The sequence below is a fragment of the Plecotus auritus genome (genome assembly GCF_963455305.1).
Source record: "Plecotus auritus genome assembly, chromosome: 3".
NCBI lineage: Eukaryota > Metazoa > Chordata > Mammalia > Chiroptera > Vespertilionidae > Plecotus > Plecotus auritus.
In genome coordinates this window covers 114,916,754-114,931,091 of record NC_137772.1, presented here as the reverse complement: position 1 = coordinate 114,931,091, position 14,338 = coordinate 114,916,754, and the positions used below count along the sequence as shown (strand labels likewise).

Here is a 14,338-nt window from a genome sequence, read left to right as displayed (position 1 = left end):
AGGATAACCATGTGACAATTAAACACTTTATTAGGTACTTATCAAAATACAGAGAATTGCTGATCAAACTCTTAACTGAAAAAATTTAGATTGCCATCAAGCTGCCTTAAATGTTTCCTATTGTTTTTCTAAGCCATTTTCAGAATTTAGAATATAGTATTTTATAATATGCCCTAAAATTTAGGTATAACAGAATATAAAATTATAGTTGCACATTGGAGTGGATACTTGTATTCTAGAAAAGTTTTTTTCATCTTTGCATTTTAACCTGAAATACAATTAATGAGTTTCTTTTTTGATTGCCATCTAAGTCATGGACCTAATTTTGAAGTGGCATCCAAACTCTGTAGTCTCTTTATCTGTACAAGCGAAGGTAAGACTGCTGGCCTCGGTTTCACAATTCATACCATTGATTAGTAAACTTTTACCTATTTTACCAGAATGTGCTCTTAGTGGTTTAAAATAAAACAACCTACTCTGGGAGAAACTCTTAACATACTTCTTTTCTTTGAAATTTGACAATATAAAGTCCAGATAGATAGTATAATAACATGAGGCTTCAGAGAGGGACTTTCAGACCCTTCCTGTTACTGCCTCTTCATTTTCTGCTTTCGATTTAAGATTTGTCAGCTCTCGAACCACCAGCTCTCTCTCCCCTGTCACACTCACTCTCTATATTTTATATTAATGTATTTTTGTATTGTGGCCATCTGGCTAGGCCTCAGACATTCCACAGCTACCTGGAGGACATCATAAACTACCGCTGGGAGCTGGAGGAAGGGAAGCCCAACCCGCTGAGAGAAGCCAGTTTCCAAGACCTGCCTCTTCGTACGCGTGTGGAGATCCTACACCGCCTCTGTGATTACCGGCTAGATGCAGATGATGTCTTCGATCTTCTCAAGGTGCTTAACTGGCAAGCCCTTGCCCTAGAGCAGCAATTTTCAATCTTTTCATCTCTTGGCACACTAAAATTTTGCTGCACACCAAAAAATATATTTTTGTCCGATCTGACCAAAAAATAGGTATAATTTTGATAAATTCACATAGAATGGGTATTGTTAGCTGTTGTTATTTATTTTATTTTTTTTTAATGACCTAAGGGAAAAGAGGTCAGTGCCCCTGACTAAATAGTCAGGTATTTCGTGTTTTAAAATTCTTGCAACACCAGTTGAAAATTGCTGCTCTAGAGAAAAAAGCACACCAACATGTTTCCTAAAGTCTGAAATTTGATTTAACGTAATTAAAATATTTATTGAAAGTCAAAGACTTTAACCCGTTTATGCAAGTGAAGTTTGTCCCTACATGTTTATACACATTATAAAAAAAGTGCTAGAGAAGGAAGGTATATAGTTCTTCGCTCCCCCTTATTCTATTGTTATCTAGTTAGAAGTCTGTCTCAGAGTGGGAAGGTATAGGCTATTGCTTTTCATTCATAGGAAGGTCAGTTTCTAATCCTGTTCAGTTAGAAATGGTCGAATATATTGATGACTTCTCAGTTCAGCCCTACTCATGTACATGATATAAAAATCATTGTGCAATTTAGCACAGTCTTTACTGAAAGCTCAAGGACTTTAATAGCAATGAGAAGGCCAAAATAGGTCAGACCCTGGGGTAAAGTGGGTACTGTAGCTTATGATAGATCTACATAGAGGATCATGTGAGACAGCTTTCATACAGCAGATTCTGCTCTATTGTAATTGCCTTTTCTTTTATGGATGCACACACAAAATAAGTCAAGCCAATGCTAGAGGCCCGATGCATGAAATTTGTGCAAGAGTGGGCCTTCCTTCCCCCAGCTGCCGGGACCCAGGCTTCCCTCTGGCCGCCGGCACCCGGGACCTGGGCTTTCCTCTGGCCGCTGGCACCCTAGACCCAGGCTTCCCTCGCAGAGGGAGGCCCTACCCACCTGCCACAGCCCACCCGTCGGTAGCCTGGGCCTAACCTCTGCAGGGTGATCATAGGGTGATGGCCGGGCCCCCGACAAATTGCATAGCACTGACCTTGGCTGGCCTGGTGCCAGTGAGTGTCATAGCATGGTCCCGGATGATCGTTCTACTGTTGGGCCATTTGGTCGATTTGCATATTATGCTTTTATTATTAGGACTAGAGGCCCAGTGCACGAAATTCGTGCATGGGGGGCAGGGGGTCCCTCAGCCCAGCCTGCACCCTCTCCAATCTGGGACCCCTCAAGGGATGGCCGACTGCCCTCTCACAATCCAGGACTGCTGGCTCCCAACTGCTCGCCTGTCTGACTTCCTGATTGCCCCTAACCACTTCTGCCTGCCAGCCTGATCACCCCCTAACCACTCCCCCTGACAGCCTTATTCATGCCGAACTGCTCCCCTGATTGCCCCTAACTGCCCTCCCCTGCAGGCCTAGTCACCCCTAACTGCACTCCCCTGCAGGCCTGGTCACCCCTAACTGCCCTCCCTTGTAGGCCTGGTCCCTCCCCACTGCCCTCCCGTGCTGGCCATCTTGTGGTGGCCATCTTGTGTACACATGGGGCAGCAATCTTGTGTGTTGGAGTGACAGTCAATTTGCATATTACTCTTTTATTAGATAGGATAGGATGTTCATCAAAATTCCTTTTGATTTCTTTTTTCTAGGTGAAATGGGAGCATTGATGGGGATGGCAAGCATTTTATATCTGTTTCATATGCCCTGATTGAATATTACTTAAGTACTTGGGCATTTTTAAATATAAGGTATATCTGAGTATAAATTTGGTATCCTCATTTTAGTTTTCTCCTCTTTTGTTCCCCATGTCCCCAAACCTCTTTTTCCTGTTCTTGAAACTAGGGTCTAGATGCAGACAGTCTCCGCGTGGAGCCATTAGGTGAAGATAATTCTGGGGCACTATATTGGTATTTCTATGGAACTCGAATGTACAAGGAGGACCCAGTACAAGGAAAATCCAACAGAGAACTCTCTTTGAGCAGGTACATTGTTTAAGATCAGAACTGTGGTAGTTACATGTACAGAAATGTCATTAAAACTAAATGCATCAGCAGCACTATTTTTTTTCCTTATTAAGGACCTAATTATGACAGCACACCTGCAAAGAGATGGAAAGGGAGTTGTTTCATACAGAAATAAAAAAGGAAGTAAACTGTGGCCACTAATAGCAAGTGGTGAAAGGTACTATTTTGCTGTGAGGTTTCTGAGGAGCACCACTTCCCTTATCAGAGACTATTCTATACAGCAGGTTCTTAGCAGTACAATCATTTCACTGCCATTGTTTTCCTCTTTTGTACTCAATGTCTGAACCATAGCCTTACTAACTGCTCTTAAATGAGGAAGAATCCTTTACATAGCATCCTGTAATGATGCTACCATCTTGTTTTATGTAGGTTTTCTTATTGCTGGGAGCATTGCTCACTATTAGGAAAGTGTTAGGTCTTACTCAGATTTTAATATTGTAAAATGTCAGTTTTCCTTGGTTCAACATTCTAATAATGGAAGATAGGAAGTTACTCTTTCCCTATGATAGCTATATTTAATCCATTTCAGTAGCCTCATGGCTAGGAAAGCTGTACTTTTAATACATCAGTACTATGACAAAACATTTCTATTTAATATGCTGTTTCTTAGGGAAAGTGAAGGACAGAAAAATGGCTCAGGCATTCTTGGGAAAACAGGAAAAAGAAGAGGAAGACCCCCCAAACGGAAGAAACTACAGGAGGAGATTATAGTGAGGTAAGACATTCTTGTTAGTCCTTGACGGTTATAGATCCTCTTGCTGAAAGGAACCTATTTTCACTTGTTTCTCATGCCATGGGAAGGACATGGGACCTAGATTATGAAGACCTGGATCAGAATCCTCATGAAATTACAAGTGTGTACTAGAAAATCAGGAAGCCCTAGCTGCATGACCTTTAGCAAGTTACCTATTCCCTCTCTAAGCCTATTGTTTTATTGGACAGTGGACATACTAATAGGATGATTAACTTGAAGTAGACAATGTGACAGTGTAACAGATTAAAAACCATGCTCACTCAGTATGTATTCACTTCTAAAAATTTGTTGTGTCACACATTTTTATAGGAACATGGAGCAAGTTAATTCTGTGATTGTGTTGATTAATAATCAGCATTTTAATAGACTATTATACTAGTAGCCTATCACGCGCAGTAGGCCTCTCACCGCTTCTGCGGCAGCCGGAGGGATCCGCGCTGCTTCCGTGGGAAGCGGGCCCGCCTTCTCCTCTCCCAGCCTGCGCTCGGCTATGGAGGCTGCAGGCAGGCCCCCCTGTCTCCGGCAAGGCTGAGGGGACTGGGTGCCGCCATCTTGTGGCTGTGGGCGTCACCATCTTTGTGACAGAGTGATGGTTAATTTGCATATTACCCTTTTATTAGATAGGCTAAGTTTAGGGGTTAGTTCTTTACCATTAGGGAGATTATCAGAATTTGATTTTATTTTACATTTAAGAACCATTATTCTGCTTAACTTTCCAGAAATTAGACCACAGATTGCAGCTTTCCTTCCACAGTGTTTCTGAGAAATGTCTTATAATTATGTTCTGTACACACAACATCTGTTTCTGGATTTTGTTAGCAATCTATATCTCCTTAAGTATTCAAAAAGCTGCTTCATATCTATCTCCATTCCACTATAAGTGAAATTAAAGTACCTTAGTGTTAAGAATACAGTAAGCCCTCAATTTTGTACACCTCAATTTAATGGACTTGGATTTAATGGACAAAATTTCCAATCCATATGTCATATGTGAAAATTAACACCTTGTGAATTTTAAAATGCTTTTAACCAAGACTTGCTACAGGTTATTTTTGTCGTTGTTAATTCACTAGGTTTTTGTGTGTGTGCTTTTTTAATTGATTTCACAGAGAAGAAGGGAGAGGGGGAGAAAGAGAAACTTCAATGAGAGAGAATCATCAATTGGCTGCGTCCTACATGCCCTTCACTGGGAATACACCCCGAAATCTGGGCTTGTGCCCTGGTTTGGAATTGGACTGTGACCTCCTGTTTCACAGGTCCATACTCAATCACGGAGCCAGGGTTTCACTGTTATTTTTAACATATTTTCACGAATAGGCCATATTTTTAAAAAACACTTTAGTAATTTTGCCAACATAAGTAAGTATTACATATCTACAACTATAGTCTACATTGAAATCCAAGAGTCACTTCATATAAACAATGTTCAGCAAATGAATAGCACGTGGTCACACCACATCTCGCGGGTAATTGGTTCTTTTGTCACTTGGTGTGACTTTCTGCAGCAGTTTCTACTTGTACCATAGATGTTCCCACATGCGCTAAGCCACTCCCCAGCCATGTGCATTTGTTTACTCACAGTGACTGGTCAATACAGCGCTTCAGTATAAATTTAAAATTACAGTAATACATATAGAAAACTGAAATTAAACTTTTCATACATAGTTAATTTTAATTATACAAATGTGTCTACATTAGTTAAAACAGGTAAACTAAACTAATTTGTCAATTTTTAACATACACATTCAGAAAACCTACTTTATTTATATAATGGACTTTCGGCTTTAATGAACAGTCCTCACCCAAATTAGTCCATTATATTGAGGTTTTTACTGTTTAGAATCTTTTATCAAGCATACATAGACTTGTGCCTCTAATGGTGATTTTATTCTTGATAACTCTGTATTTAAATATTTTTATATTAAGTAAAATTTTAAATTCAGTTCCTCAGTCACATCAACCACAGCACATTTCAACTGCTCAGTGGCCACATGTGGCTCATGGCTACCAGATTGACAGCAACAATATAGCACATTTTCATTCTCACAGAAAGTTCTGTGGAACAATATGTCTAGTATGACTCAGGTCACAAATAATTATAATCCTTAACACTCATGCTGAGCATTTTTGTATTTTATAATTTAATGCCCATCATCCCTGTAAGGTCAGCATTATTAATAACTCCATTTTATAGAAACATTAATTAACTTTTACAAGGTCATGGTTAGTGGCAAGCCTTGTTCTTAACCTGTGTTCTTAACCTCTACCTTATATGAAGCTAAATTTAAATATAGGGTTAAAAAATTAATATTTTCCTGTGATTGATGTTACCATAACAATTGGTTCCTATGTCAGTTTTTCCCCTCTATTCCAATACATTTCCATCTTAGTGTTCATTTTTTCAGTAGTCATTTTTTATAACCTTACCCTCTTGATACACACACACACTCATATTTAGTTGGATCTACCTGATAGGGAAAATAACAGTTTTGAACATGTCTGTGTTTTAATTGTTAATCTCTTTTTCAGTGAGAAGCAGGACAAAAATTCCATGGTATCTGAGCCACAGACAAGAAATGGTAATGACCTCTGCTGGAGTTTTTAGAAAGGATTAAGTAAATGCAATTGATTTGTATTATGATGGGGATTCTCATTTTCCAGAGTCATACACCGCAGTTAAGATTGTTGCAGTGCCATCTAACTAGCCTTGTTGCCCTTCAGTTCTCTCTTCCTTGTACTTTATTCTGTACCCATCTCTCCTGAAGGATAACTTTATATCAGGAGTAGTTCTTTTCACTTTTGCCCTATTACCTTGCCTCAGTATAATATCTACCCAAACTTTTAGATGAATGAGCAACTTCTGAAAGAGCAAGCAATCTTTTTAATGTAAAATGCTTTATTACATAAGAGAGTATACTGGTTTCCTATTGAGATTTCAATTTTGTAATCCAAATTGCATAATTTGGAGGAGAATATAAATTTAATAGTAGTATCTTAATGTCTGTGAACTGGGGAAGACTACAAAAGGTCAAGTCAAAACTATTTGCATAAAAAAATGTACATTTAAGCATTTCTACTATATTCACATCTACCCTATGAAGGTCATAAAAGTTATATTTATATTGCTTTTGGTCAATATTCACTTTTAGCTGTAAACTGTGATAGTAACAGGAAAATCAAAAGTATACATTATCAACCTTCAAATTAAAAAGGAATAGGTCTTTTTTGCTGATTCCCTGCTTTTGTTCATGAGCCAGAGTAAAAACAAAATTGAGAGTAAGTAGGAAAAGAGGATTTATTTAATGAATCCATCCCTTTCTTTTTTGGGGTCCCAAGGGCCAGGTCAAGGCACTTGGTGGCTCCTGTGCCAAACAGAAGAAGAATGGAGACAGGTCACTGAGAGTTTTCGAGAGAGGACCTCCCTTCGAGAAAGGCAGCTCTATAAGCTCCTCAGCGAGGATTTCCTACCTGAGATCTGCAACATGATTGCCCAGAAGGTACGCAACGGGAGTATTCCTCCCCTCTGGATTAGGTATAAAGCTTCATTGTTTAAGGATTATTCATTAGAGCTTTTAATACATTCCATTGTCTCCTGGACCTTTATCCTTTCTCCTACAGTATTATAATGGGACCTCATGTCACTCATGGGCCTTGACTGTGGGCCACATAATTTAATTCTCCTTATCCAAGAAGTCCTCCATCCCCACCCCTTACCTCATTACTTAGAGTGGCTTTTCACAATCAGGAAACATTCCCTGAACCCTCGGGTGTGTCTCATATCACCCTGTGCATAACTATATGTATGCATTTTTTTCCCATCATCAGCTTATTGTCTGTCTCTTTTCTACTAAGCAGCAAGCTCTAACAAGTATTTGTCTTTGTATGTCCAATGCCAGCTCTTTTTCCCAGCTCCATCTGAGCTGTATGCCCTCTTCTCCAACTTCAGGGCAAGTTGTAGTTTCATAAACCATACAGCCTATGTTTTCATGTATATGCATCCTAATTTGTGACTTTTGCAAACATCTTTTCCCCTCTACTTCCCTATCCATTCAAATACTTGCCTCCCAAAAACTCCACTTAAAAGTCATTATTTCCTTGAGCTGTCCATTGCTCCTAGTCTTAGGATTGTCCTCCCTAACATGTTAATTCTTCCCTTACTTAATTCCATTGTGAATTTAAGCTTCTTTAGATTAGGGACTATGTCCTACTCATCATTTCAACCCCAACAGCACCTAATGTAATGTCTTTCCATAGTGGGTGGTCAGTAATAATTTACTTTGCTTGTTTCATTGCCATAATTCTCTAATACATGTTAATAGAAGGCAGAAAAAATTTGGCAACCTGCCAATAAAATATAAAAATATTTATAAATTACTAGGGCCCAGTGCACGAATTCGTGCATCTTGAAAGGAACTGTGGGCCACGAGGCTGCAGTGGCACAGGGGTAGGTCTCAGCCCATCCTCCGCACTCCCGCCGCTTCACTCCCACGCACTGACAGCGCCAGCAGCGGGTGCAAGTGGCAGCAGGGGGAGGTGGAGAAGCCCTCAGGGGCGATCAGGGCCAAAAGCTGCCACTTGCACCTGCTGGTGGCACCAAGCAGTCAGGACCGGTGCCAGGTGCTGGCAGCAGCTGTGGGTGCAAGCGGGGCAGGCACTGGCAGTGGTTGCAAGCGGCGGCAGCGGGTGTGAGAGGTTGCTGCTGGCCCCAATCGCCCTTCAGGAGCAGGGGGAGGTGGAAAAGCCCTGAGGGGTGATCAGGGCTGGCAGCCACTGCTTGGCATCTGCTGATGGTGCCAAGCAATTGAGGCCAATGCCGGCAGCGGGTGCAAGCACTGGGCAGGTCCACGGCGCATGGGAGCAAAATGTTCAGTTACCACCAGAGGCTCCCCCTGATGACAGCGACCGGCGCCCCGCCTTGGTCTGGCACCCCCGCTCACCTGCTGCCGATGCCCACCATGTTCCGTGTGCGCCCCCTAGTGGTCAGCACACATCATAGCAACCGGTTGTTCTGTTGTTCCACCGTTCGGTCTGTTTGCATATTAGGGTTTTATATCTATAGATTGCTGCAATATCTCCAGGAAAGTACAAAATGACAAGTATATTACTTAATTTGTTGTGAATTTAATGCTATTTCTAACCCTGAAGCAGGTTGATGATCTGGAGAAAATTCCATAAAGTTGCCTTTTGCTAGTAGCAGGAACTAATAGTTTCTCAAGCTTTGCAATCTTATGGGTAAACAAAAGAATATGCATTTCACCGTCAATATACCTAATTCCATATACTATCATTACACTTGGTTTTTGTGATCTGCAACTCACTCTGACAATTGTTTCAGGAATTGAAATACATAGTCTTAATTTCCTTAAAATAGCTATAATGCAGTGACAGTTTTATAACTCTGTATCACCTTGAATGTGACTTTATTGATAATGGCTAATGGTGGTACATTAAATCATCTATAAGTCATATACCTAATTAGCTTTTATAATTTCTGCGTTTTTACTGCAATATTCAACCTAAGATTTTTGGGAGGATAATCTCCAAACATTTCAAAAATGGAGAAGGAAATGTGTAGGTACTCTATTTATTCAAATGTAAATATTTTAGATCCCTGTTCCTGATAAAATTAATCAAACCTCACTCTCTTCATTCAGTAATATAAATGTTATATTTAATACCAACACACAAATATCTCTTCATCAAAAAAATAACACATTGTAAACCATCAGGTTTAAGCCTAAATTTGTAATATTGTCTTCTTATATGTCTTGTATAGTATGATATAACAAAAAGAAGGGTAAGAGACAAAAATCTTTAAATGTCTTGCCTGGATGAATATAAATCTACTTATAAAGTCTGTTAATTAGAACTTACTGATAATGCTGGGTAACTAGACTTCTTGCATCACAGTCACCTGGCATGCTTATAAAAAGCTCAGATACCTGCCAGTGTACCATTCCCAATCCCCATCAGAATTATTAGAGGTAATTCTTATGCATAGTAAAGTTTAAAAACCACTGAAAATAAACCCACTTACAGTAGCAACAAAACCAATTTTGTTGTGAACCTAATTATAGTTATATATAGCAGTAGGGGGGGGAAACTACAAAATGAATAGTAGATAGGATATTTTTTAAAGTTTCATGTAAATATGTTAAGATCTCTTTATTTCAGAAAGGAAAGAGTAATTTTACATGTCAGCATTCACCAATATAAACTGAGATTTATTGTATCCTTAGCCAAATCCTGGCATAGTAAACATTTCTTCAAAGTAACACGTGAATGTAAATATTGTAAGGCAGGAACATGGGTATGTCCTGCCCTGCCATGTATTATCACATAAATCAGCACATTAGAAGCATTCTCAAGGAGCCTTGATTTACTAGACCAGCTGTCATAAATGATTTACTCCAGGCAGTACAGATGTATCAGCTCTTCACAATCTTTGCTCAACTTTGGCATTCAGCAGTTGAGTTACATGTTCATCAATGGTTAATTGCAATATTTTTACCACACTGTTTTTTCCATTGCACTTTTTATTGAATTTATGCTATTAAATATTAGGAAACCAATAAAATGAGCATAAAAATGTCTATTAAGTTCTATTAAATCATTCAAGATGAGTTGCTTCTAAAAAGTTGAGTGTCAAATTAGGGTAAGGTTTCTATATTTGGATTGCAAGTGTCCATCACATTTCACTTAAAAAATAAATCAATAACTGGAAGAACAGATAAAGGTTTAAGGGGTTATATGAAAGAATCATAGAAAACCCTTCTTGATGGGGCCCTGGATCAACTGATTGGTGAATGGCAATACATTTATACATTAAGTGCTTGCAGTACATACATTTTTTAAATTCCTTGCTTTGATCAACTATGTTAAACTACCACTAATTGTATTGGCCAAAAGGGACTTATTATTATAATAAAAAATGCTTATGATTCAAATGTGAAATTGAAACATATATCAGTAAAACAGAATATGATGCTCACAAATAGACATCATTCATTATTAAAATACTAGAGGCCCGGTGCACAGGTTTGTGCACTGGTGGAATCCCTCAGCCTGGCCTGCGGGGATTGGGCCAAAACCGGCTCTCCAACATCCCCCAAGGGTTCCCAGATTACAAGAGGGCACAGGCCAGGCTGAGGGACCCCAACTGGTATACGATTGGGGCCAGGGAGGGCTCCAGGGCGTGTCTGGCCCGTCTCACTCATTCCCAATCATCCGGACCCCAGCAGCAAGCTAACCTACCAGTCGAAGTTTCTGCCCCCTGGTGGTCAGTGCACGTCATAGAGACTGGTAGAACAGTCGAAAGAATGGTCAGACACTTAGCATATTAGGCTTTTATTATATAGGATAGTGTGTAAAGGAGGTACAGGGAACAAGTCGGGCAGTGGACAAAGGATTATTGTAGAATAGTGGAAGTCATAAGCATTTCATTTAAACTTCTTTGAATTATGGTGCTGCACTCTGCTAGATATCCCTTTGGATAAATTACTTGATATCTCTGAGTTTCAAATTTCTTATTAGTAAAATATAGTTATATAACTTTACAGAAGTTTTTGTGGAAATAAAACAAAAGGACCTGTAGTGTAGATAGCTAGCATAGTACTTAACAATCAATAGGATCTTGGTCTCTTTCATTGTTTATGGTGATGGATAACTGATGGGAAATTTTGGTAGAAAACTAAATCCACATTTCTTAAGCAAATAAATGCACATCAGAAGAGAGATAAAGCAGGTGGGAAGTATTTTTTCTAATGTTATAGACAGTGATATTTAGACGACTTATGAACATTAGGTCTTTAACAAATAAATTGACTAAGGGTATATATAATGCACACAAAAGATGATAGCAAAATATGTAGGGAGCCCTGATCAGGTTACTCAGTTGGCTGGAGCGTTGTCCTGTATACCAAAAAGTGTGGGTTCGATTCCCAGTCAAGGCATTATACCTAGGTTGTGGTTTCGATCCCCTGTTGAGGTGTGTATAAGAAGCAACTGATAAGTGTTTCACTGTTTCCCTCTCTCTCAAATCAAACATATCTTTGGTAAGGGTTTAAAAAAATAGTTTGCAGAAAAAAACAGTTCACCGTCTCTGTATCAAGAATATAATTTTTCTTGTTAGTGTCTTTTATCTAATTTGGCATCAAACTGGCATTGGCCTCTGTTGCTACTATCATGGTAAACTAGCACAGTCCCTTTGAAACAGAGTTCCATGGTAGGTTTTTACCTGTATATAAAGTTCAAGAGTTCTTCCTATCAAGGTCTTGAAGCTTATAAAGGAGTTGCTCATAGGCATAGTTAAGGCAACTGCTAAGGGTAATTTCTGTTGGCAGTTGGGATTGCACTTACTGAGGCGACATAGCCATTCTCCTAACAGAAAAGCTTCCATCTCATTAAATCTGCTGCCACTGTTTGCATTGTGTTTAAGTTGTATAAACCACCCCTTACTGTCACTGAGTTTATTCTCTCCTTTGTTCTTTTGCCTTGTTAATGCTTCAGGTCTCAAGATTTTCGATTAAGTGGTGCTAAAAGCAAACCTGGATAATACTGATAATGAAATTACTGGTTTTAGCTTTAGTAAGGCCCTGGCTTATCACCTCTTACTAATATAACAGTGACACTGTGGGGCTCATCCCACAGAAATTCCAACTTACGTTGGCTTTCAGAATAATCACCTCGCTTCAGAGTTCTCAAAACTCCTTTGAAATTCCCTGTAGCAGTCACTCTCAAGCCTCTTCAGTTTTCTCCAAGTTCTCATTTTCTCAACAAGCTCTCTTGATTCCTAGTCCAAGTCTTTTCCTCACACTGTCTTATTCCTGTGGTTCCAAGCCCACACAGCTGCTTCTCAGTACTACCACTGAGCTGCTGCCTCAAAGGGGCGGTCTGCCCTCAGCTGTGCATAATGCCCTCTTCAGAGCCAGTCCTGCCAGCTAAAGATGATAAAACATGACTTTCTCATCTTAATTTGAAAGAAAACACTTTTTTAAATGTTTAAACAGTTAAGGGAGTTTCTTGCCCATGATAAACATTGACAAAGGAGGCACTTGATATCTGGGTTTTTGTTGTTGTTTTAAGAGAATAAACTGGTTTGGTATCTTTTGGAGTTGAATGGTCTTTTTTACTGACTACCATTCGTTCTCATCATAGTAAATCCATCTTGTGTGCCTTAAAGGCCACTCTTCTACTGGCAGCAGCAGCAGTAGCTGAGAACACCCAAATCTATCTTTTCTTCACTCCAGCCTTAGGGAAAGCGTCCACAGCACACAAAGGCAGAGTTACAACTTAGGTGGGTGTCTGACCACCTGTCCATAAAGTCCATCAAGCAGGAGTGAGTGTATGTGAGAGTGGAGAGAAGGAATTTTAAGTGTTCACGAGGATTGTACCATCTTATATTCCCTTCTATTCTGAACTCTTCATTTACCTTTATATCATTTTTTAAAATTTCAAACTTTTATGGAGCATTCTTGATTTTTTAAAAAGTATATTTTATTGATATTTTAGAGAGGGGACGGGAGAAAGAAAGAGAGAAACATCGATGTGAGAGAGAAACATTAATCAGATCAAACCCACAATCCAGGCATGCGCCCTGACCAGGAATCAAACCCACCACTTTCTGGTGTACAGGATGGTGCTCCAACCAACTGAGCCACACTGGCCAGGACTGGGATATTCTTATGCATAGGATACATTTCTAGAAAGAGAAGGGCTTAAGAAATAAGACGTGAGGTCAGACTCTTGGGTCTTAATAATTTCCTGGGATAAGCACATCCATATTTAATGTAGATGAGAATTAAAATGCTACAGTAATAGATATGTGTGTAATAGAAATTTATGAATACAAAGTTGGAAGAATCAATGCTGGGCAAAGAAGGGAGCATTGGGGCAGGCAGAATTGTTTCTCCTGCAACTTTTAGGTGCCTAATATTTTAATATGGACAGTGGGGGTGGAGGAGTAATATAAACAAAAGTACAGAGGCAGGATAGTATGTAATATGGCCAAAGAACAGTGTATATTTGGATGTGTCTGGCATGTAAGATATGTTGTAATATACAGTGGGAGCAAATGTTGGAACAGTCAGATTTTAGAGTCCCCTATCATGCTTATATCTTCAATGGTCAGGCAGTAGGAAGGTTTGTTATCTCATTAGATCTTTGTTTTGAGAAGATACCTCTCTGGTCACACTATGATGAACAATTTTGTAAGGAAGAACTGGAAGGTGAGAAATCAGCTACTGCGAAATACTTCCAGCAGGAAAATGGAGTAGGCTCCCTGCTGTATGTTTAGAAAGAGAAGATGAAAAAACCCTGAGGCGAAGTTTCATTAGAGGTAGGTATGAGAGTCAAGTTGCAAGAGATTGAGTAGTTTGTAAAATATTAATTCTTATTATCATTTATTTGTTTTGAGACATGATGATGAAAACAAAGATCATAAAAAAATAAAAGTAAGCAGGGTTGAGAAGAGCTTATGACAGGTTCCTGTTTGGGGGATTTTTTAATTAGAGATACAGCATGGACGTGAATAAGAAAAATGGATGTAGCTGACTCTGAGAAGACAAAATACCTTCAAGACAGGTCTCACCATGGAGTAGAGCTG

The 14,338-nt window shown here is 39.4% G+C and overlaps 1 protein-coding gene across 1 annotated transcript in view; it reads left to right on the top strand.

The window, feature by feature from the left end:
• Positions 1–14,338, top strand: part of CECR2 (CECR2 histone acetyl-lysine reader) — a 187,633-nt gene that overhangs the window by 123,878 nt on the left and 49,417 nt on the right. Inside the window, exons 3-7 of the mRNA XM_080658754.1 lie at positions 719–902; positions 2,800–2,939; positions 3,592–3,696; positions 6,265–6,314; positions 7,072–7,232. Coding sequence (XP_080514880.1) covers positions 719–902; positions 2,800–2,939; positions 3,592–3,696; positions 6,265–6,314; positions 7,072–7,232 — 640 coding nt within the window. The remainder of the gene's footprint in view (positions 1–718; positions 903–2,799; positions 2,940–3,591; positions 3,697–6,264; positions 6,315–7,071; positions 7,233–14,338) is intronic.